Consider the following 25579-nt stretch of genomic DNA (forward strand, 5'->3'; position numbering starts at 1 on the left):
TATGATCTGTTCTAAAACAAACCTGCAACTGTAGCAGTTATGACTTTGATACTGAGAAGCACTTCTCAGCAGCATAAACCTTTATCATAAGACAAAATACAACCAGTCAGTTGCCAGCAGCACTTGCACTTTAATAATACAGCAATTTTGTAAAGCTCAGTGTGGAACATTTTCTACACACTTCACTGTGACCTGCTTCGAAGATTCCCGTTTGTATCTGCAGGTGCAGATGAAGGAGTAGAATCCATTCCATGTGCCAGTTTCAGTGCTGGTGTAGTGTTGGAAGCCATGGTAGAGAAATCTTGAAACATTAACTCTATTTCGCTCTTCACACGTGCTGAGTATTTTTGTTTTTATTTCAGATTTGCAGCATCTGTGTTTTTATTTTGTTTTATTTGACAGTGGAGAAATTACCTTAACTTCCTGTGGTTTCAGTTGATGTAAACACTGATGGTTACCAAATCTCTGTGCCAAGTGATCACCCTTTGAACACACTTAGTCAGGAGATGGCAAGTCTAATCGAACTGGCGGCACTTCTACTTCCCAAAGACTGACTTCCTTGCCACCAACTTACAGTCAAAGCAGGATAGACAAAGGAGAATCAGTTGATGTTGTGCACTTAGGGTTTCAGAAGGCCGTTGACAAGGTGCCACGCATGAGGATGCTTAACAAGCTAGGAGCCCACAGTATTACAGGAAAATTCTAGCATGAATAAAGCAGTGGCTGACTGGCAGGAGGCAAAGAGTGGGAATAAAGGGAGCCTTTTCTGATTGGCTGCCAGTGACTAGTGGTGTTCCATAGGGGTGGGTGTTGGGACCGATTTTTTTTACGTGATATGTCAATGATTTGGATGATGGAATTGATGGCTTTGTTGCAAAGTCTGCAGACAATATGAAGATAGGTGGAGGGGCAGGTAGTTTTGAGGAAGTCGAGAAGGTACAGAAGGACTTAGACCGATTAGGTGAATGAGCAAAGAAATGTCAGATGGAATACAGTGTTGGCAAATGTATGGTCATGCACTTTGGAAGAAGAAATGAAAGGGTTGACTATTTCCTAAATGGAGAGAAAATACAAAAAACTGAGGTGCAAAGGGACTTGGGAGCCTTTGTGCAAGATTCACTAAAGGTTAATTTGCAGGTTGAGTCTGTGATGAGGAAGGCAAATGCAATATTGGCATTCATTTCAAGAGGACTAGAACTTAAAAGCAAGGATGTAGGCTTCAGAGTATTGTGAGAAGGTTTAGGCCCCTTATCTTAGAAAGGATGTGTTGAAATTGGAGAGAGTTCAAAGGAGGTTGATGAAAATGATTCCAGGATTGAATGGCTTGTCATTATCAAAAGCCTGTATTCACTGGAATTAAGATGAATGAGAGGTGACCTAATTGAAATGTATCGAATGGTGGAAGGCCTTGATAGAGTGGATGTAGAGAGGATGTTTCATCTGGTGGGAGTGTCTAAGACCAGAGGACACAGCCTCAGAATAGAGGGGCATCCTTTTAGAATGGAATTGAGGAGGAATTTCTTTAGCCAGAGAGTGTTGAATCTGTGGAATTCTTTCCCACAGGCAGCTGTGGAAGCCAAGTCTTTATGTATACTGTATTTAAGGCAGAGATTGATAGGTTCTTGATTGGTCAGGGCATGAAAGGATATGGGGGGGATTGGGGGGGAGGTAGGCAGGAGATTGGGGCTGAGAGGAAAGTTTGATCAGCCATGATGAAATGGTGGAGCAGACTCGATGGGCCAAATGGCCTAATTCTGCACCTATATCTTATGGTCTTATTCACAGGAATGCTGTATCATGAAGGATTTGACCATGAACATGTATTTACAAATTCCACATACAGGAAGCTTCAGGTGAGGATCACCAACTCACTCGCAGGCTTGATGATAATAACTAAAATGTGTACTTTAAAAATGGTACCTGGATTTTACATGAGAAATGACCACAGAATTGCTCTGATTGTGGCTGGTGATTTAAAATGCTTAGCCACTGAAACTGAAATCCTGAACATCCAAGTAGATGTGAAGTCTGTTTGCCCTGCCGAGGACTCCTCCTGGAACTCATGGAAAGAAACACAGAGAAAAGCATTCTTGGAGCATCGTGAGGAGATTGCTGGATGCACTAATTAAAATGTCTGCAAGAATTTGTAAAAGGTCAAAACCTTGTTTTTTAAAGAGGTGGCTGAAGTAGTGGACAAGTGCAGATGAATGTTATTTTGCAGTATTTTCTAGAAGCGGTTGATAAAGTCCCTCACAAAGTATTGTTGAATGGAGCTGAAGCTCAGAGTTGAAAGCTAAGCACTGAACTGGTTGGGAAATTAGCCAAGAGACAGGAGAGAGAGAGAGTAAATATTGAAAAAGAAAATAAATCTGAAATAAAACAGACAGTGGTGAAAGAACTCATTAAGTCAAGCAGAGTAATTTTTGAGGTTAAAGATCTATCGTTGGAACTGATGAGGGATAATGGACCGGTAATGAGGCAGGATATGATGAGCGACATCCCACAGAGGGCCTCAACTGTTTATCAGATTTATTAATGATATGATGGGGTAAAATCCAGACATCCAAGTCTGCTGATGGACACACTAATACAGCTGTTTTGTAAGCAGTATAGCTAGAAGCATTAAATATAAGATATTAATAAACTGACTAGATTTCAAAATTAGAAAATCTAATATTCTATTCTAAAGAAAATATGATCCATTCCACTCAAGACTTGAAAGGGATAGGAATGAGTATGATGGAAAAAGCAGAGACTTAGGGAGCCATCTACACAGGTCATTAAAATGTAATTAACAAGCACAAACAATGATTAAGGTGACTTATGAAATGCTGGTCTTCATAGCTGGAGAGCAGAAAGAGATAAAAGTTACTGTACATCCACACAAAGCCCTGGCAGGAGCACGCCTGGATGTGCTGAGAATAGTTCTGGGCACCATAGCTCAGGAACGAGATACTGGTCTTGGGAAAGCTAACGGTGTAGATACACCAGAACAATACCTGGACTCCAACAGGCTATTAACCCTTGGAATTCAGAAGTCTAATTTGATTGGAATTAACAGAATTTTGAGTGGGAAACTGCTTTGAGATGCAGAGACTACACCTGACCACACCTTTTAAAATTGTTGAGAAACATTTCTAAGGTAAAAGGTATGAAAAGTTTGTTAATTTCTTCCAGAAATGGCAATTGATGTCAGGTAAATAGTTAATTTAATTTTTAATTTAGAGGTACAGCACAGCAACAAGCCCTTCCAGCTCAGTGAGCCTGCGCCACCCAATTGTACCCATGTGACCACTTAACCTACTGACCTGTGTATCTTCGGAATGAGGGAGGAAACTGGAGCACCAGGAGGAAACCCACTCTGTCACAGGGAAATGTACAAACACCTTACAGACAACGGCAGGAACTTTCTGCTTTGGAATTTGAGATTAATAAGATTTATAACTGCAAATATTAAGGGATGTGAGGAAAGGCAAGTTTATAGAGCTATGTGGAAGATTAGCCACTAAGGGTTTAAATGGCAGGACAGGCTCAAGGGGCCAAACAATCTTTGTGCTCTATTCCTATATGGTCTTAATGCTGACTGTCCCAAAATTAAACAGCTGATGTCCACTTAACGTTAGAGTACTTTCTCCATTCCTACTGCCTCGTTGGTAACCTTGAGACGTGGGAATGAAATAAAGGCACTTCATAGAGTGAGGGGAAGATCGATAAACAGTCGGGGGTGGAAGTGTTATTTGCAGCATACTTGATGTATTATTTACAACAGAACTAAACACTAATTAGAGTCACACTGGAGCTCTATGACCACCACAGCATCACACATTAGTGAGAATATTAACCCCAGCTATAGATAATGTCTCATGTTCCTTGCACAAGCATTGTACCTGGCCACAAAATAACATCAACAGTATTTATCTCAGAAATTCATCTGTGTCCAGCTGTCTAAACACAGCAAAACCCACATATAAGAATTCAGAATTATATTATGCACATTTAACAATGTATGAGAGTCTTTGAAAGTTAAAATTACTATTTCACGATGAACTGTTCCCGGTCCCTCCAGTAAATACTGGACTGTTTGTCAGGCTGTGAGGGACAATGCTGTTAGATTAGTGCCTGATGGGTTGCTGGTTACAGTGGTCTGCCATCAGCAATAAAACTTGACGAACAATTTAGATTGCTCTTAATACTTAAAAGCAAATTTTCTACCCCAAGTTCCAGCATGTTTGAAGTAGAGACTTTAGTTATGCTCTACATAATGACTGCAGCATTGAAAGGGCTTCAACTTGATCTTCCTCTTGTGGTCACCATGAGATTACATGTGGTTGTCCATATTATTCAGCAGAGAGAGTTCCGTAGGAGTTGCCAAACCAATCTAAGGGAGAGAACAGGATACAAATTAGTTCGCTGTTCATATTGTTTCACTTTAAGTTATCTGCTCCAGCTTACACTGCTCTATCTAAATCGGTTTGGTTGGCAGATGTTGTCTGATGTTGAACATTTCCATTTTCCCTAACTGACCTGCACTGATGTCACTGTAGGTGCACTGTATAAGGACTTTTTTCATTCCTCTACACAGATTCTCAAATACCATAAATTGAATAAAATAGGATGGTGACTTCAAAATGAGCAATCAAACTGGTAATTTGATGGATGAAAGATTAGTCCAAGTGACAGAGCTTGAGGTCAGTGTGAGACAATGGCACAAGACCCTTCTGTTTTTTACAGGGTCATTTGATGTCAAGTCTGTACCAACAAATATTTCATTTGGACTCTCAAATTTGTTACTCAGAGCATGAAAAATTTGCCAACTATGATTTGCTACAGAATAGGATAGGCCTAGGTTCTAATCACCAGCCTGTTGTGTTGGCTGATCCCCTCCCAGGGCAGCAGTGGCAGCTGGAAGGATTCGTCTCAGTTTCCTTGCATTGGGCACGAGACAGATTATGGCAAATTCCTGCTCCTGACTACTGTAAAGAGTGGCCACTAGGATGAGCTATAGTAACACAGGAAACATTCTCAACTGTTCTCAGGTGGGGAAATAAACAGCAGCGAAAAGCATATTTTCCTTTTGTTTGGAAGACTTAGAGCAGGGGTTCCCAACTTTTTTTATGCCATGGACCCCAGGTTGGGAACTCCTGTCTTAGAGCTTGAACAGCCGAGGTAATGAGATCTACAGTTAAGAATTGAAGTGCAGGAGTAAGACAATGATGGAAAACTTGAAGTTCTGCTTGAAACCAGTCTGCCAATTAACAGGAAAATGACAATGAGGGGATGAGGGCTATTGGCTGATGCACTTTATTATAACCCAGTGCACAACATAAGCACCAGACAGGTTCCACATAAGATATCTATAAAGTCAATGATCTAACAAGTAAGACTTCTATTCTAGGTCAGCAAGATATCAAATGATCGGGAGTGACTCATCAATCATTTAACAGCATGCAACAACGCCATTAATCTCTGGATACTATGAATGAATTACACATTTCCAGTGAAAATAGATCATTTGGGTCTAAGTGCAGGTTTAGTTTTGATAAATCAGCTCATGATTCAGAATGCATGCAGAACATATACTTACTGATGTCCTCTGGAGCTGCCTATAGGAAACACAGAACAATGTAACACCATGTATAGGCATGGACAGAAATACAACCACAGCACAGAGTGAGAGAAGAAATAAACAGTATCATGCATGTTGCCGTACAAGCCACTGACTGGTGTAGGATCGTTGTGCTGGTTAATAACACCAAGGAACTATGTACAGTAACTAACTTCCAGTCCCTGCATGTACACACTGGGATTTTAGAAAAGTACACCGGAGACTTGTGCAATATTTCCAGCTGTGACCAAATTCAACGTACCAAACAATAGTGAGTATAGTAACAGACTGTGTCCTTAAAGAGCAGTGCAACAACCACATAACAAAAAATAAAACAGCACTGGACACGCCCTTTGGCCCATGATGTTGTGCTGATCTTGATGCCAATTTATACTAAACACACCCCTCCTGTGTATCATCCATATCCCTCCATTCCCTTTGTATTCATGTGTCAATCTAAAAGCCTCATAAACCTCACCAAACTACTTGCTTCCACTACTACGCCGGTAATTCATTACAAGCACCTGCCACTCTCTGCATTAAAAAAAACTTGTTCCTCGCGTCGCCTCTGAATTTCCCCCCAACCTTCTGGTGTATGACATTTCCACATGGGGGAAAAGATCTGACTGTCTACCTTATCTGTGCCTCTCATAACTTAAAAAAAAACTCTGGCGGGTCCTCCCTCAGTCTCTGATGCTCCAGGAAGGCCAATCCAAGTTCACCATCATTCCCTTCTAGCGCTCACCCTCTAATCCACATTCTTCCTGTAATGGAGTGACCAGAACTGCACACCACACCCCAAGTGCTGTCTGACTAAAGCTTTATACATCTGCAGCATGTCTTCCTTATTCTTATTCTCAGAATCCCCACCAACCACACACAGGTTGGAGGAGCAACTCCTTATATTCACTCTGGGTAGGCTCCAACTTGATGGCATGAACATTGATTTCTCTAACCTGGTAATTCCTCCCTGCAACCCCCCCCCCCCCCCGCCCCGTTCTCTCTTTATTTATTCCCCATTCTGTTTCTCCTCTCACCCATTCTCCTCCCCTGCCCATCACCTCCTCCTTCCACTTCTCCCTTAATCCACTGTGCTATCAGATTTCTTCTTCTTCAGTCCTTTACCTCTTCCACCCAGCTTCTCAATTCATCTCCCCTTCTGCACCCCACCCACCTTCCCCCTCACCTATTACCTGCATCTTGTACTACTTGCTTTCCCCCACCTTCATTTTCTAGCTTCTTCCGCCTTTCCTTCCAGTTCTGATGAAGGGTGTCAGCCTGAATAGTCAACTGCTATTCCCTCCAAAGATGCTGCCTGATCTGATGAGTTTTTCCAGCACTATGTATATGTTGCTCAAGAGTTTCAGCACCTGCAGAACCTCTTATGTTTACCACCTGTGTAGCCACTTCCAGTGAATTATGGACCTCGACCCCAAGATACCTCAGTGCTATTAAGGGGTTCACCATTAACTGTATATTTTCTCCTCTCATTTGACAGCCCAAAGGTCTCAATGTCGCAACTCATTAGCATGCCCGTCTTCACTATCCTCAAAATCCTTCTCCTCGGTAAATAGCAATGCAAGCTACTCATTTCGTATCTCATCCTCTTGCTCTGACTCACAAGCACAAATTCCTTCCTATTACTTGAGTAGACCTACCATCTCCTCAGTTGCCCTCTTTTTCTGATTATAGGTACAAAATGTCTTGGGATTCTCCTTGATCCTGCTCATCAAGGACATTTCCTGACTCCTTTTGGCCTTCCTAATCACCTGCTTGAGCACTTAAGAGTCATAGAGCACCACAGCACCTCATCCTCCTATGCTCTAGGGAATAAAGTCGCAACCTGTTCAACCTTTTATCTATAACTCAGGTCCTCTCAACCCAGCAACATCCTTGTAAATTTTCTCTGTACTCCTCCAATTGCATTACTCCAAATTAGGGCTCACAATAGTTTCCTGCTCTCTTTATACTTGACAAGGGTCCAGTCTGATTTTAGCTTCTTGAACCCTACAATGATTCCCTTTCCTTTCTGACTAAACTTGGAGCATTTTGGGTCATCCAAGATTTCCTTACTTTACCACCCTGTCTTTAAACCTTCCCGATCCTGAGCTCTAATCAGCTGGTCTTTAAACAATTACCACATGTGAAACATGGATTTATCTGACACCTCCTGCTCCCAGTCTGAGCCCCTTATTGTCTGTCTTATCCTGTGTAATTTGCCCTGCCCAAATTAGTACCTTCTGGCAAGATAGGATTTTGTTTTTGCTAATATCTATATTAAAACATGAGTTGTGGTCACTACTCCCAAAATGTTCACCCATTATCAGGTCTGTCACTGGCCTGACCTGGCTCACTTCTCACAAACAGTTCCAGTACATTCTCTTCTCTAGCTTCACTCTCCACGTACTGTTTCAGGACTCCTCTTGGATACACTGAAGAAACATTTCAGCCTCTTGTATTAAGGAAGCTCCAATCAGTACTGGGGAAGTTAAAGTCCCTCACATTGACAACCCAATTCTTCCTGCACCTTCAATAATCTGTCTACACATCTGTTCCAATATCTCTTGGGGATAGCATAATTCCAGAATTCTTATTTTGGAGTCCCATTCAAACAGTGCCGGTGGGGACGGGTCTGTCACTGTATAAAACCGGGGTACGGTACCGGTGGGGACGGGTCTGTCAGTGTATAAAACCGGGGTACGGTACCGGTGGGGACGGGTCTGTCAGTGTATAATACCGGGGTACGGTACCAGTGGGGACGGCTCTGTCACTGTGTGACACCGGGGTACGGTACCGGTGGGGATGGGTCTGTCGCTGTGTAACACCAGGGTACGGTACCGGTGGGGATGAGTCTGTCACTGTGTAACACCGGGGTACGGTACCGGTGGGGACAGGTCTGTCACTGTGTAACACCGGGGTACGGTACCGGTGGGGACGGGTCTGTCACTGAGTAACACTGGGGTACGGTACCGGTGGGGACGGGTCTGTCACTGTATAACACCGGGGTACGGTACCGGTGGGGACGGGTCTGTCGCTGTGTAACACCGGGGTACGGTACCGGCGGGGACGGGTCTTTTTCCTCCATTACTCTAGTGTGTTTTATGGTTTGACCAATCACATCCAATTCATTTATGATTGGGACCTAAAGAAATTAATAGTTCTGGAATTGAATGCCCATTGTTTCAATATTTTGTGGATTGGGGTCAAATGTCCTTCCTCATGGCTTAAACCTGTGAACCGTTGTTTCTGATAAACATGCCACGAGATAAAGATTCTTACTATCTTTGCCATCTATGCTTTTTGTTGGTTTATTTTTCTCCATCTGCTCACCCTCAGTTTCAGGAAGCACTGATGGATCGTCAATGATTTGGGTTCATCTGGACCTTGTGTGTTGTTCCAGATTTCAGCACATGCCCTGTGTTTTTATTTTGCCACATCTCAGTCTTGTTTGCTCCAGGGAAAGCAAGCGCAGCCTATCCAATCTCTCCCCTGAACTCACGTTCTCCAATTGAGGCATCATCCTAATGAATCTGTTCTGTACTCTCTCCAGCATTGCTACATCCTTGCAGTGGAACTGCATACGAATGCAGTCTAACTCATGTTTTATAAAGTTGCAACATAATATCCCAACTTTTACATTCTCTGCTCTGACTTATGAAGACACATTGTGTCATCTGCCTTCTCCTATCAACCGGAGTTTCAGTTTGAGGAAATATGGCTGAATCCCCAAGTTCTCTCTGTCCATCAGCTTTCAATGGCATCCTGTGTATATCCTGCCCCTAACCTGACTTTCCTGGGTGTATAATTTTGCCTGTCAAGATTAAATTCCAACACTCAATCCAACTTTCCATCTGATGTACATCCGTACCCGGGTGTTAGACAACCTTACTCTTTATCCACACCATCACTAATTTTTGTGTAATCTGCAAACATTAATCACATTTCTACCTTCACATCCAAGTCATTGATATATTTTACAAACATGAGCCCTAGCACTGATCCCTGTGGTACACCACTGGTCACAGACTTCCAATTAGAAAAACATTCCTCTACCCTCTAGATCAGCCTACAATGCAGGACCTTGAGAAATGCCTTCGAGGCAACATCCTCAGAAAAAAAAATTAAATCAAATGAGGGAGATAGGATAGGCTTCCCACATGAAGCCCTTATCCCTGATCAGTCCATCTTTCCAAATGTATATTAACACTGTCCCCTAGAATCTTCTCCAATAATTTCACTAGCACTTACGTTAAGACCCATAGTTCATCCTTGCTGCCCTTCTTAAATAAAGGAACAACATTAGTTATCGTCCAGACTTCTGGTAACTCAGCCAATGCTGATGAAGATGCAAAAATCACCATAAGGGTCCCAGCAATGTTTCCCATAGCAACCTGGGATACACCTCATCCAGCCCTGGGATCTATCAATCTCATTCAAATACATTTAACATCTCTCCCATTTTAACAACGACATGCTCCACACGATCAACACACCCCTCCCTGAACTCACTGTCCTCTACATCCTTTTCTTTGGTGAATACAGATAAGAAGTATTCATTTAGGACCTCTCTCAAATTACCTGGTTCCACACACAGATAACTTCTTTGGTCCCTATGAGGATCCACACCTTCCCTCTTACCCTTGATGCATATTTTAGGATGATTTAAGATTCTCTTCTTGAAATTTACTTTGAACTTTGAACTTAACTTTACCCATCAAGTATATTTCATGACCCCTATTTTGTTCTCAAGTTCTCTCAAGAGGCTCATTCAATTCCTGTTTCCTTTTACTTGCTGATCAAACCTTCAATATCCTACACCATCCAAGGTTCCCTAATCTTGCCGTCTCTGCTTTTCATCTTTACCAGAATATGGTGACCCTGAACTCTGGCTTAGAGACTCTCAATCCTTCTTTCACCAGGTCCACTCTTACACTATTGAAATCAACCTTCCTGCAAATTTAGGATTTCAACTTGAAGGCCAATCTTGTTCCTTTCCATGACTTTAGAGAATTATGGACACTGTTACCAAAGTGCTCCCCCTCCAACTCTTGTGCAGTTTCATTAGCCAAGGTTAAGCACACCCCCACTGCTGGATGAACGATACATATGGTCTCAAAAAACTTGGAGGCACTGAACAAATTTCACGCATTTAAGCCCCATGCACTGACAAAATTGCAGTCAACATTGGTAAGGTAACCCCACTACAAGAACCCTTTGCTCTTATGCCTTTCTGCAATGTGACTCTATGTTGCATGACATGATAGAGAACTGGGCAGAGCAGAAGTTTGTTCCCATCAACAGCTTCTTAGTCTGATGATCTATATCTGCTCCCCTTGACTCTCATTGTCCTCAGTCACTTCCCAGGCCTTTAGATAGTGCAGCAATCGGCCCAGCAGCTTCAGGACAACAAAACCCCAAAGATGCTGGAAATCTGAAACAAAACTGAATACTGAAAACACTTAGCAGGTCAGGAAGCATCTTTTGAGAGAGAAACAGAGGTTATGGGCCAGCTCTTGTTGACCTGATATCCACTGTGTAGAATTGCTCACCCAGCAACACCTGTACTTCCCAGGGGTGGATGTAAAATCCCACTATTTGTAGTTTGAATGTGGAACTCTCTGTAATGGACTGGCATTCATAGAATTTAGAAAGACACCATTAGAACAATATGCCCAGGATACCTTTTAAATGGATGTATTCAATTAATCTCCACTCTTGTTTTGTTTTCCCTCTCTCTCTCAGTTGTCCAATATTCTTTACATCAAATACTTACTCAAGCCCTTCTTGAATGTTATCATTGAATTTGTATCACCTAGCCCTTAAGGTATTGTAATAAAATCATTGTGACGCTCCTCATAAAAGAATCTTGCCATCAACTTCTGAATCTTTAGTTATTCTTTAAAATTATCAGCAAATCCAGTAGCAGTTCTGAAGTGGAAAAAGCTTCTTATTTTAGCAATCAAAACTGGTCATTGTTTAGAGTGCCCTTATTAAATCTTCTTAGTCTTCTTACAACAACAATCCAACTTCTCCAGTCTCTCTACATTACTGAAGTCCCTCATTGTTCACACTGGGATGCTGTACTGCAGGTCCAAAGGCGAGTTCTGTCTGACTCCAAGGGCTGTGACATCACAGAGTGCCTTGTTCTGAAACACTGATAGCCAACAAAGCTGGAGCTAATATGAGTTGTAATTGATTTAGTCATTTAAACACCTCTGATATTCAGTCATGCAAGAAATGGAAATAAATGTCACTTCAAAATTTTTAATTAAAAGACCTACATAACAAATTAACGAAAATCAGTGGGGTCTTAGATCCTGCCAGGACAATTCCCTATTAGGGTTGGGCTTTACTGTCTCACCTCAAACTAGTCAGAGTCCCAAAGATCCATGTTTGATCATGCATGTGGGATGGGACTTCTGAGGTTTCTAGTTGCAGTGACAGCAACAACCAGTTGGCCCAACGTTTCAGAAACAATGAAGGGTCACCAACCTGAAACATTAATCATGTCACCCTCCAAAGACATTGCCTGACTGGCAAAACATGTTCAGTACTTTTGAGTTTTTATTCAACTAAGTAATGACCCCAAAGTGGGCACCGTTGACTTAGGTGGCAGGGTCTCCCAGCAGGACCAAGCCACGGGATAAAGCAGTAGCCAGTAAGAACAAGTTTCATGATCAGGATAGCCAGGGCCACAGTAAAGGCAGGGAAAGGAATACTCAGTTAAACTCAACTGGTTTCACCTATCACCTGCCAGTTTGTACTCTTTCCCCTTCCACCCTTTCTTATTCTGGGTTCTTCCCACTTCCTCTCCAGTCCTGATGAAGGGTCTCAGCCCAAAAGGTTGACTGTTTAGATGCTGCCTGGCTCGCTGAGTTCCTCCAGCATTTTGTGTGTGTTGCTCAGTTAAGCTGCTTTTATGCCAGTGCACGAAGTAAGGTGGATAAAACTGAGAGTGTGGATTGGCTCTGAGGAGTGGGATGTTATAGCCCTAACAGAAACATGGCAGAGAGGGGCAGCTCAGTGTTCCAGTATATAGATGCTACAGGCATGGCAGAGAAACAAGTAAGCAAGGAAGGGGTGTTGCCTTCATGATAAAGGAACATGTAACAGCAGCACTTGGATAACATTCTTGGGAATCATCCCATGAGGCAACGTGGATAGAACTTGAAACAAGAAGGAGAAGGTCACTCTAGTGTGGCTGTATTATAGAACCCCCTCCCAATAGTCAGTGGGAACTGGAGGACCAGGTGTGTAGAGAAATTGTTCATAGTCATAAAAATAGCAGGGTTGTAATAGCGGGAGATTTTAATTTCCCCAGTATTGTTAAGGGCCTGGATAGGTTGGAATTTATGAAGTGTGTCTAGGAAAGCCTCCTGAGTCAGTATATCAGGGGCTTACTTGGGAAGGTTCAATACTGGACCTTCTCTTGAGGAATGAGACTGGGCAGGTAACTGAAGCAACAGTCAGGGAACACTTTGACTGTAGTAACCATGATTCTACTAGTTTAAAATATGATGGAAAAGGATAGAACAAATCCACCATTTAAGGTCCTAAACTGGGGAAGGGCTAATTTTGGGGGAGTTAGGCAGATTCTAGGAGAAATGAATTTGAATGCACTCAGTATATAGAATGAAGTAGGTGGCCTTGCAATGCTGTTAGAAGTTGGCAGGTATGACGTTGTGGATATCACTGAGTTGTGGCTGGAAGAAGATCACATTGGGAGCTTATGGCTGAGAAGCAACTAAAGTGCAATAAAGAGAGAAAAGATGAAATATGAAGTTAAGCTAGCCAATAATATCAAAGAGGATACCAAACGTTTTTCCAAATAAATGAGTTGTGAAAGAGAGGCAATAGTGAATATTGGACCACTGGAAAATGACGCTGAAGAGGTAGTAATAGGGGACAAAGAAATGGCAATCGAATTAAATATTTTGCTGAAAGGTATGAAAGTCACCTGGACCAGGTGGACTACACCCTAAGGTTCTGAAAGAGGTAGCTGAAGAGATAAGTAATGATCTTTAGTAATGATCTTTCCAGAGTAACTAGATTCTGGTTTGGTTCTGGATGACTGGAGAACTTCAAATATCACTCTACTCTTTAAAATGGAAGGAGGCAAAAGAAAGGAAATTATAGGCCAGTTAGCCTGACTTCAGTGGTTGGGAAATCTTGGGAGTCCATTACTGATGAGGTTTTAGGGCACATCAGAGTGGTTTCCTTAAGGGAGAATCTTGCCTAACAAATCTGCTGAAATTTTTTGAGGAAGTAATGGGAAGGAGAGTCAGTGGATGTTGTTTACTTGGATTTTCAGAAGGCCTTTGACAAGGTGCTGCACATGAGGCTGCGAAACAAGATAAGAGTCCATGGTCAGATTTCTTGGTGGTGGCTGATGGAGTAGCAGCAATCTTCTGTTGTTCCAACTCTAATTATCTTACTATTTCCAACCTGTCTTGAAACCTCCTTTTTAAGTGTGATATTTTTTTCATTATGACTACATTAAGGGTGGCAGAGGTACTAAAAGGGATGATCCCCCTGCTTCTTTGGATTCTATTATGGATTTGCTGCAAAGTCATACACGAGAAGCCTCCGAGAGGTTTCAACAATTCAGCTCAGAATTTAAACAAATAGATGGTAAACTGGATTCTATTCAGCAAACTCTTAATGAACACGATAAACGTATAAAAAATAATGAAGCAATGTTGTCGTCTCTGGAAACGGAAGTGGATGAGCTGCAAAAGCTTTGTGAAAAGCAATCAAAGTCCAACAAAAAGTTAAGACAGAAGATTATCAACATAGAAAATAGAAGTAGAAGGTACAACCTACAGGTTCTGGGTCTCGAAGAATTAATCGAAAGTAATCATCCTATGGAATTCTTTGAAAATTTTCTGCAAGAATTATTTCCGGAAATTTTGGCATCTTTGCCTATGATTGACCGAGTTCACAGGTCCCCCAGATTTCATTCTCCTAAGAGATAGACCAAGATCCGTAATCATTTGCTTTCATGAATTTAAAACAAAGGATCTGTTAATACGCGAATCTCATCTAAGGGGCATGATTCCCTATCGTGGCAGCAAGATTAGAATCGTGGAAGACTACCTGCCGGAGGTTATGCAGGAACATGCTAAATTCAAAGAAGCTATGTCCGAATTTTTTAATAAGGATTTTAAACCCTCCCTTCGGTATCCAGCTCATCTCAGAATCACACTTAAAAACAGATCTTTCAAATGGTTTCAGTCGATTGCTGAAGCACAAAGGTTTTTAAAATCCGAAGGCTAGTTGCTTAGTCTGCCCTTACATGAAAACACAAGATTAAATGGGAAACTTTTAATTCGCAAATCCCGTCGAAAGGGCATGATTCATTATAGGGTGGAATATTAAGATTCTCGAAGACTATTTGCTTGAGATTATGCAGGAATGTGCTAAATTTAAACAAGCTTTGTTGGAATTTTTTTTATTAAGGGTTAACCCATCCCTTGGCTACCTAGTTTGTCTGAGAATCTCATTAAAGATGGACCCTTTGAACTGTTTCGTTGGAATGCTGAAGCTTAAAGATATTTTTTTAATTTGAAAGCTAACTGCTTATCCTGTTTTTTTTCATGAAGATATAGGATTAAATGTTTAATGTCTTTCAGTATGAATAATGGTAATTTTTACTTTTGGCAATTTTTACTTTTACCTTTGTAACCAATTTCCTTTTATATTTTTTAATACTGTATTTTTGATATATGAGAATTAAATTTCTTGTCTGGAAATTGTTTAGGCTAAGTTGGAATATAAACAACTTAAAACTATTTGGAGCGATCACCAGGTTTTTTGGGGGGTTGTCCGTAGTTGTAGATGTTGGCTTTCTATTGGTCGACTTTCTTTGGGAGGTGGGCTGGGGGATGGTTTTTTTTCCTCAGAAGATTTTTTTGAATTGTTTTTAGCCAACTTGTTGCTTGGTTAACATTTCTTAAGGTTTATGGATTGGTTTTAACTTACATTTTAACCCTTTCTTTAAATTATTCTAAAAAAGGATCAAACTATCAATCTACTGAGTTTTAATGTGAAAGGGTTAAATCACCCTGTCAAACGTAATAAGATTTTTGCTTATATCAGGAAATTTAAGGTCCCTATTATTTTTTTTTACAAGAAACTCACATACGCAAATGTGATAATCTACGTTTTTTTAGCTGTTGGAATGGACTTTGTTTTCATTCATCTTTTCAGGCCAAAACTAGGAGTTTCAATTCTTATAGATAATACACTTTCCTTTGTCCAACATAAAGTAGTCTCTGATACTAATGGACGTTTTGTTATAGTTTCAGGAAAACTAGATAACAAATTAATAGTATTTGCCAATGTGTATGCCCCCAATGTAAATGATCCAGGATTCTTTGAGCGTTTTTTTTCCGTTTCTACCAGATCTGAGTCTTTATTCTTTGGTGATGGGAGGAGATTTTAACTGTTAGTTGGACCTAATCTTAGACTGACCATTTTCTAAACCAGCATCTCTTAACAAATCAGCTTTGTTTATTCAATCCTTTTTATTGAAATATGGTATTGTTGATGTTTCTTCATCCTTTAGATAGGGAGTACTCATTTTTTTTCCTGTGTTCATCATACATATTCCAGGATTGATTTTTTTTTATTGATAGTCAAATTATTTCATCAGTTCGTTCCTGTGAATATAAAGAAATTGCTGTTTCAGATCATGCTCCTGTATTTCTATCTTTAAATCTCCTTGGTCTTCCCCAAACAAACAGAATTTGCCATTTTAATCCAACTTTGTTATCTGATAAGGAATTTAAAAAATTTCTAGAGGCATATTATTTTATTTTTTGAAGAGAATAGAAAGGAAGAGACTTCTAATCTTATTGTATGAGACACTTTCAAGGCCTATATTAGAAGACAAATTATCTCTTATATTGCGAGTGTTAAGAATAAAGCTAATGAAGAATTGAACTAGCCAATTAACTGAAACAATTAGATCAAAATATGCTATAGCTCCAGATACTGTTTTATATAAAAGATATGTTGAAGTCAAAACTAAATATGATCTTCTGTTAACATATCCAACTGAAACTCAACTTCTTAAAGATAAAACTCAATTTTACAATCACGGAGATAAATCAGGTAAAGTATGGCCAACCAATTAAAAATTTCTGTAGTTATACGACAAATTAGAGAAATTTACAAAACTAATGGTGAAAAGACAAACCGGCGTGGATCAGAATAGAACTAGATAAAATAGGAGAAAACATACCAGAAGACTTTATATATAAATGGGAATCTAAATGGATACGGGAAAAGAAAGAATCTCCTATATTAAAACATTTGATTGATTTATGGAATAAGATAAATGTTGACGATGAGACAAAGAAATCCTTATTAGCAAAGAGATCTTTAATCTCTTACAATGGATAATCAACTTTTATATAATTGGTTTCAAAAAGGGATTAGATATATAGGAGATTGTTTTGAAGGAGGTATATTAATGTCATTTGATCAATTAAAGAATAAATATAAAGTATCAAACAACACTCTTTTTTGTTACTTTCAACTAAGGGCTTATTTAAGAGAAAAGCTAGGTCAAACAATGTTACTACCGAAACCCAATGAAATAGAAACTTTAATTCAAAAAGGAAAGATTAAAAAATTTATCTCTTGTATGTATAATTTGATTCAAAAACAGGCAATTAAACAAGGAGTCCATAAGTCAAGACAAAAATGGGAAAGTGATTTGAATATCAAAATTGAAGAAAAAAACTGGTCAAGACTATGTCTTGAGAGTATGACAAATACAATAAACGTTCGATTAAGATTAGTGCAATACAATTTTTTACATCAACTATATATTACACCACAAAAAATAAACAAATTAAACCCAAATCTATCTGATCAGTGTTTTCGATGTAACCAAGAAATTGGTACTTTTTTACATTCTACTTGGTCTTGCTCTAAAATTCAACCTTTTTGGACAAATTTAAGAGTTTTACTGGAACAAATCATTGGAATACAACTTCCACACAACCCAATATTACTTTTACTAGGTAATATTGAAGGGATAAAACCGATATCCAGATTGAATAAATATCAGAAAGAATTTATAAAAATTGCATTGGCAGTAGCCAAAAAAGCTATTGCAGTGACTTGGAAATCGGATACATATCTAAGTATAGATCGTTGGAAGAACGAAATTTATGGCTGTATTCCACTTGAAAAAATCACTTACAATTTAAGAGATAAATATGAAACATTTTTGAAAATTTGGTGCCCTTATTTACAAAAGACAGGATTAAATATATAGGTGCTCCGAAGATGAAATAATTGGTTACTTGGGGAAAGAAATAAATGCATACACTAAAGTTATTACGAACTCCGTGGAGCATGTGGGGACCCTCCAATATCCAGGCATTCCTTTTTTTTTCTTTTTCTCTTTCTTTTTTTTAATAGGGATGTTAGGGGGGAGGGGTTAAGGGGAGGGGGGCTGGGTAACATTTTTTTTCTCATACACATTTATTCTGTAACTATTTGAAAACAATAAAAAAAGTTTAAAAAAAAACTAATGGTGATAGGACAACTGATCACTCTGAAATAAATGATACCTTTAGAGAATTCTATTCTAAGCTTTATAGTTCTGATTCCTCTAAAGATAATACTGTAATGAACAATTTTCTAGATCAAATAAATATCCCTGCACTTTCTGCAGATAACTGCAAACAGATGGATCAACCCATTTCTTGAGGAAATTGCCAAGGCTATACATTCATTACACTCGGGGAAAGCTCCGGGCCCAGATGGATTTTCTGGAGAATTTTATAAGGCTTTCTCTTCATTAATTATACCGCAGTTACACTTAGTCTTTTTGGATTCTTTCAAATTGGGTAGCTTGCCTCAATCTTTCTATGAAGCCTCTATTTTGCTTATCCTAAAGAAGAACAAGGACCCAACTGAATGCTCTTCATATAGGCCAATTTCATTACTCAATGTTGAATCTAAAATCCTGGCTCGTATTCTACCTTCTATTATTTCTGATGATCAGACTGGATTTATTAAAAACTGACATTACTATTTTAATATACGCCGTGTATTAAATGTTACTCGTTTAAATAAAGTTCATCTTCAAAAATCTAAAAAGTCTGGAGGTTTATCCTTATCTAATTTTAGGTTTCATTACTGGACAGTTAATATACGATATCTTACGTTTTGGCTATATTATATTAATCGTGTAGACTGTCCAGTATGGGTTTCTTTAGAACCTAACCCTGTTAATAAATTTTCTATTATTTCTCTTCTTGGATCCACACTTGCCCTATCTGTAAGTAAACTAACTGATAATTTAATAGTTAAACATACTCTGAGCATCTGGATACAATTTAGAAAACACTTTGGTTTATTGAGGTTTTCCCTTTCAAGCCCCATTTATTCTAATTTCTAAACCCTCTATGATTGATTTAGTTTTTAAGGAATGGGACAGATCGGGTATTAAATGTTTTGGGGATCTGTTTCGGAGGAAACCTTTGTTCATTTGAGCAATTGTTGGTTAAATATAGTTTACCCAGAACTCACTTTTTTAGATATTTACAAATTAGAGACTTAGTAAATTCTCAATTATGTACATTCCCTATAAGCTCAGATAAGAACTTACTAGACGTAATTTTTAGTTTGACACCTTTTCATAATGGTTCTATATCTAATACTTATGGTATGCTACTGGAGACGAGGAATGTTCCTTTAGACAAAATTAAGAATCTCTGGGTACACGATTTACAGACATCAATATCTCTGGAAACTTGGAATGAAATTTTTAAACTGGTTAATACTTCATCGCTATGTGCTCGTCACTCCCTCATACAATTTAAGGTGGTACATAGAGCTCATATGACTAAGGATAAGCTATCTCGTTTTTATTCGGATATATCTCCTTACTGTGACAGATGTAAAAATGGGGAAGCTTTATTAATTCATATGTTTTGGACCTGTCTGAATCTTAAAAAATATTGGAAGAAAGTTTTTCAAACTTTTTCCTTACTTTTTAAAGTCAATTTTAAGCCTAACTCTCTGACGACCCTTTTTGGTATTGTTGCAGGACAAGATATTAAGCTGAAGGTATCTGATTTACATATTTTGGCCTTTAGCTCTCTTTTAGCTAGGAGGATGCTTTTGTTTAAATGGAAAGATGTTCTTCTTCCTACTCATGCTCAATGGTTATGTGACATTACATCACGTTTAGATTTGGAGAAGATTCGTTGCTCAATTTCTGAATCGCGTCAAAATTTCAAACATTGTGGGGACCTTTTCTGAAATATTTTCAAAATCTTCAATTTGTTATTTAAACTCAGATATTGGCTATTATTAATTTTTACTATACAAGAAGGTATTTACCTTCTTTTCTCCTTAACGAACAGCTTCGGTCTTGGTAGGGGTTAGATTTTTTTTCTTTTGTAATAAATTAGTATAGTTTAATATAACTATTGATTAACTTATAGATAGATAGATAGATACTTTATTCATCCCCATGGGGAAATTCAACTTTTTTTCCAATGTCCCATACACTTGTTGTAGCAAAACTAATTACATACAATACTTAACTCAGTAAAAAATATGATATGCATCTAAATCACTATCTCAAAAAGCATTAATAATAGCTTTTAAAGAGTTCTTAAGTCCTGGCGGTAGAATTGTAAAGCCTAATGGCATTGGGGAGTATTGACCTCTTCATCCTGTCTGAGGAGCATTGCATCGATAGTAACCTGAATATGGGGTAATGTAATTATTATGAACAGATATAATGTAATTAAAAAAAATCTTTTCTGACCTTTTATATACACTTTCTTGTACTCTGTATTCCTCTATGTAGAAACTAATAAAAATATTGGAAAAGTAAAACAGAGCCCATGGTATTACAGGAAAGATAGACAGGAGGCAAGGAGTGGGAATAATGGGGCCTTTGCTAATTGGCTGATGGTGACTATTAGTGTTCCATAAGGGTTGCAATTGGGACTACTTCATATCATGTTATATGACAATGATTTGGATGATGGAGTTGATGGCTTTGTGGCCAAGTTCGCAGACAATACAAAGATAGGTGGAGGGGCAGGTAATGTTGAGGAAGCAGGGAGTCTGCAGAAGGAGAATGGGTAAAGAAGTGGCAGATGGAATATAGTGTAGGGAAGTGTATGGCCATGCACTTTGGTAGAAGGAATAAAGACATAGACTATTTCCTAATTGGGGAGAGAAATTCAGAAATCAGAGGTGCAAAGGGACCTGGGAGTCCTCATGCAGGGTTAACTAAAAGTTAACTTGCAGTTTGAGTGGGGGGGGGGGGGGGGGGAGGCAAATGTAATGTTAGTGTTTATTTCAAGATGACTAGAATATAAAAGCAAGGGTAAAATTCTAAGGTTTTATAAGGCATTGGTCAGACCACACTTGGTGTATTGTGAGCAGGTTTGGTTCCTGTATCTAAGAAAAAAGAGTCTGGCATTGGAGAGGGTCCACAGGATGTTTACAAGACTGATTCCAGGAATGAAAGTGTTAACTTATGAGGAGCATTTGATGGCTCTGACCCTGTACTCGCTGGAGTTTAGAAGAATGAGGGGGGAAATCTCAATGAAATCTATTGAATTTTGAAAGGCCTAGATAGAGTGGATGTGGAGAGGATATTTCCTATAGTAGGTGACCAGAGGGCACAGCCTCAGAATAGATGGGCACCCCTTAGAACAGAGATGAGGATGAACTTCTTGAGCCAGAGGGTGGTGAATTTGTGGAATTTATTGCTGCAGATGGCTGTGAAGACCAAGTCATTGGGTGTATTTACAGCGGAGGTTGATGGTTCTTGATTAGTAAGGGTGAGAAAGGCTATGGGTAGAAGGCAGGAGAATGGGGTTGAGAAGGATAATAACTCAGTCACTACGGAATGGCAGAGCAGACTCAATGGCCCTAATGGCACAATACTGCTCCTATGTCTTATGATCTCATGGTCTAAATTGACTGGATAAGTCCATTTGGAAGGAAAGCAATGAATAACTTTTAAGTGTCTGATATCAAGAGTCAGGGGCAGCATATTCCTATTAGGGTGAAGGGTAAACCTGGCAAGTTTAACAGACTTTGGCTGGCAAGGGATAGTGAGCATTCTGGCCAAGAAAAGGTAGGAAACGTACATGGCATTTAGGAGGTCAGCGGGCTACTGAATCCCTTAATGACTATTAAGAATTAGTCATTAAGAATACACTTAAGAGGGAAAGAGAATACAAGGTGAATCTGGCAGGTAAAGTTCAGGAAAATCCGAAGAGGTCCTACAGAAAGAGAAAGAGTAAAAGGGTGGCAAGGGAAAGAGTAGGTCCCTTTGAACATCAGCAGGGCTGTCTGTGCCTTGAACTGCAGGAGATGGGTGGGAATTTCATTCAATATTTCTCTTTGGTGTTTACGGAGAAGAAAGTCGTAGATGGTTTAGAGACAAGGAAAACTAATGGAGATGTTTTGGAGAACAAATCCCCAGGACTGTATTGTGTGCATCCTCACACTTCGTAGGAAGCAAGAGAAGAAACTGGAGATATTTGCCTCATTGTTAGTCACTGGTGAAGTTCCATATTGGGCTGAAGGGCCTGTACCTGTGCTGTACTGCTCTATGGTTCCAGATCAAAAATTGCTCCCATAAGAACAGTGTCAATGTGACCTAATGCGTGTGTTCATGTTGTCTCGACTCGGCCTTGCGGTGGAAAAAAAACAGAACGCTATCAGACCAAAGCATACAGATAAAGCAGATTTATTTACAGGTGCAGAGAGAAATAGGAGATACTGAAACAGCATAATACATCAAGGGAATGAAAGCAAGAACTTTCTCCAAGCAATTAAAATCCTGATTTTTCAGAATTAATTTTATGCAATTTAATGTGACAATAGATGGATGGAAATGCATATGTAGACTTTAATGGGTAAAGTCATTTTACCATTGCGTAAAATTCCTTCAACTCAGGCTCTGCAACCAGGGCAGTGACTTTCACAAGTAGGTTTTGATGCCTTCCTCAGTTTGACAGCTCACAGTTCGAATTGTTCATTCTATCATGCATCTCCGTTACATACAGCTTTGCACTTGTACTTTTATGCAGACTTTTATGTACACACTTCAGCCCACGCCCCAGCATTGCATTTATTCAGAGTACTTAGTTCTAAGAACAGAGACACAAATGCACATTTGGGAACAGACAGTTCCCAAGAGGTCCTGCAAATTCTTTGTGTTGGTCATCGTCCCCACAGAAAAAGTGCCATTACAAACGTGGTCATAATACTGTCAATCAATCTTACAGAGACACACTCATTTTGACACAGGCAGCACCAGGCTTGGCTGGGCTGCCTTTCATCATCAAACAGCCCAAGGAGAGCTCACAGAGATACATGAAAGTAGGCAAGCCGCTGGAAAGTATGTGTGGAGGGAAAGAAAGAGAAGGAAAGCCATTCACTGGGTCAGCATGCTGAAACTACTTTCTGAACATCAGAGTGTTAGGACAAGTATCCAGGTGCTAACACTGACTGGAGGTATGCAGTGATGGCCCTATTGGAAAGTTGATAGTAGTCATTGAGTTTAAGGCAAGGCCAGGCTGAAACCCAGGCCGAAGTTAGAGAGATTCGAGGGCCTTATGATATGTCGATATATTACACCTTGATGATAAACGAGGTGCCACCACAGACAAGGTCATTATGAGACCTATTAAGAAGACTTTGAATCTACTTATACATGCTAATCATGGCCTTTTATACTTGATGGGGAACTGAATGCCTCTGAATTGTTGACCCAGATCCCCATTGTGATTATCAGGAACCTGGATGGTTTTTAGCAGGGCAAGATATTCATTTGTTCCAAATGAAGGGTCTCAACCCGAAATGCTGACTACCCATTTCCCTCCATAGATGCTGTCTGACCTGCTGAGTTCTTTCAGCTTTTTGTGTGTTGCTCATTCACTCCTGTTACACTTGAGTTTGATGGGATTGAGCTCAGTATCAAGATTATGAGGCGTTGCGATTTAAGGTGTCTTTATTTTAGTCATGGAGGCACTTCATTTGGGTATATTAATATTGGTATCAGTGATGGGACTTCTCTAATTGGGCTGGTCTGCCTATGAAGGGGATCAGGATAGCATGTTTTAAATACGATCCTTAGTCTAGTGAGTAAATTAAGGATTTTGGTCCTTTTACTGAGTTAAATTTTGATTCTCTTTTTACTAAAGATCAAACACATACTCCATGAAATACCATCTGTAAAACTTAGTTGAGATATGACCTACAGGAGGTGTTGCACAGCAGAGAAAACCTTTAGCAATGCATTGCCGAACGCCCGTCAAGAAGATGGGGCATGGTGTTGGTGCGGTTCCAACTGAGTGACATTGTTCAGTGCATTTCTCGTTGGGCTGTGGAGGGCCAGGGACAACTCCGCTGCCTCCCTACAGGAGGTTGGTATCTCTCAACAGAATGAAAAGAAGCATAACATACATCAGGACAATGATCTGAAGAGAGACCCTCTCCAAGTGTGGGCCCAACAAAATGCCCAGTCTGGTGGTGCATGCATTGATTATTTTATATATAAAATCATTTCATTTAAAAACATTACAGATTGTTAGCAGCAAAACTTCTAAATTTCAGTTATAGCTGCCCACATCCATAAAAATACATTTGTAGTTGGAATCCTTGTCAAGTATCTGACACATGGTTAGAGGAAGAACATTTGATCAATCCAGTAGCAACAGGCTGTCTAAATTCAAATATAAAAGTGGTGATAAATCAGCACTTAAAGCTTCTAATTTAAATTATAATTCTAAACACTTACAAATGCTACCTAATATTGTAAAAATCTGATTAAATGCCTTCTGGAGAAAGCCTAGATTGGAACAGTTTTCATGTGGCTTGCTCAGGGCTGGTGTTCAGAGCACAACTCAATAAAGCTAGGTCCCAGTGTGTTGACGTGGGGCATAGAAAGGAGCTTTCTCTGGTTAATTCACATACTCGCTTTGCTCTTCTATAAGCACAGCACCGCTGCTGCTTACCGTGCGCCCGCAGTTCAGGAAGGTGACTCCCAGTGAGACCGCACAATACCAGACCTGCACAGACAAGAGACAGTGGTCAGTTTGATTAACCATTGGCAAGTCACGAGAGAGATTTTCTGTGTGCTACATGGGCGAGAATCTTTGAAGTCCAACCTCACTGCCCTCACCAAAGAGCAAAGTCTGTTCTGAATTTGCTAACGTGCCAAGCGAGATGCGTGAAAGGAGCCCTTGCTGGCCTTGCTATGTAGTATATAAAAGACTGGGGCAAAAGTGAGGGTGGCTTGAGTAGGAAGTTTGAAGATGATACAAAAAGTGGCAGAGTTGTAGGAAGTGAGGAAGGTTGTCAAACGATTCAGCATGACATAGCCCACCCAGTTAGAAATATAGACAGAGCAATGGCAGAGGGAGTTTAATCTGGACAAGTGTGAGGCATTGCACTCTAAGAGGTCAAATGTATGATGAAATTATACAGAAAATACAGGAGGCTTATTGACGTACAGAGAGAACTCAGGGTGCAAGTCCATAGTTCCCTGACATTAGCAACACATGTTGTCAGGTGGTGTAAAACATATTTGCCTTCATCAGTTGGGATATTGAAGCTAAATAAACTTTGGGTAGACCATGTCTGGCGTGCTGTGTTCAGTTCTAGTCGCCCTGTTACAGGAAGGGTGTGGAGGCTTTGGAGAGAGTGCAGACGAGTTTCACTGCATGAGCTAGGAGAGATAGGTCAGACTTAGGTTGTTTTCTCTGAATGTGCAGGGGAAGCCTTTTTAAAAAAAAGTGATGGGTGCCTGGAATGTGTTGTCAGGGAGGTGGAGGAGGCAGATACAATAGCAATATTTAAGAGACATTAAAACAAACACACGTTCAGGCAGAGAAATGGGGGAGATTAGACCATGTCCGGCAGATGGTGCAAATTGGCAACATGGTCAGCAGAGATACGGTGGGCCGAAGG

The 25579-nt window shown here is 39.8% G+C and overlaps 1 protein-coding gene across 4 annotated transcripts in view; it reads right to left on the reverse strand.

The window, feature by feature from the left end:
* Positions 1 to 110: 110 nt before the first annotated feature.
* The window catches only part of LOC140741225 (natural resistance-associated macrophage protein 2-like), a 124014-nt gene continuing 98545 nt past the window's right edge, over positions 111 to 25579 (reverse strand). For 3 of the 4 annotated variants that reach the window (XM_073071181.1, XM_073071183.1, XM_073071184.1), the window contains 3 exons: positions 24625 to 24678; positions 5585 to 5603; positions 111 to 4378 (listed from right to left, as the gene is read on the reverse strand). In XM_073071181.1, coding sequence (XP_072927282.1) covers positions 4338 to 4378; positions 5585 to 5603; positions 24625 to 24678 — 114 coding nt within the window. In that variant the 3' untranslated portion in view covers positions 111 to 4337. The remainder of the gene's footprint in view (positions 4379 to 5584; positions 5604 to 24624; positions 24679 to 25579) is intronic. The other variant, XM_073071182.1, reaches the window with a different exon arrangement.

The sequence above is a fragment of the Hemitrygon akajei genome, chromosome 18, assembly GCF_048418815.1.
Source record: "Hemitrygon akajei chromosome 18, sHemAka1.3, whole genome shotgun sequence".
NCBI lineage: Eukaryota > Metazoa > Chordata > Chondrichthyes > Myliobatiformes > Dasyatidae > Hemitrygon > Hemitrygon akajei.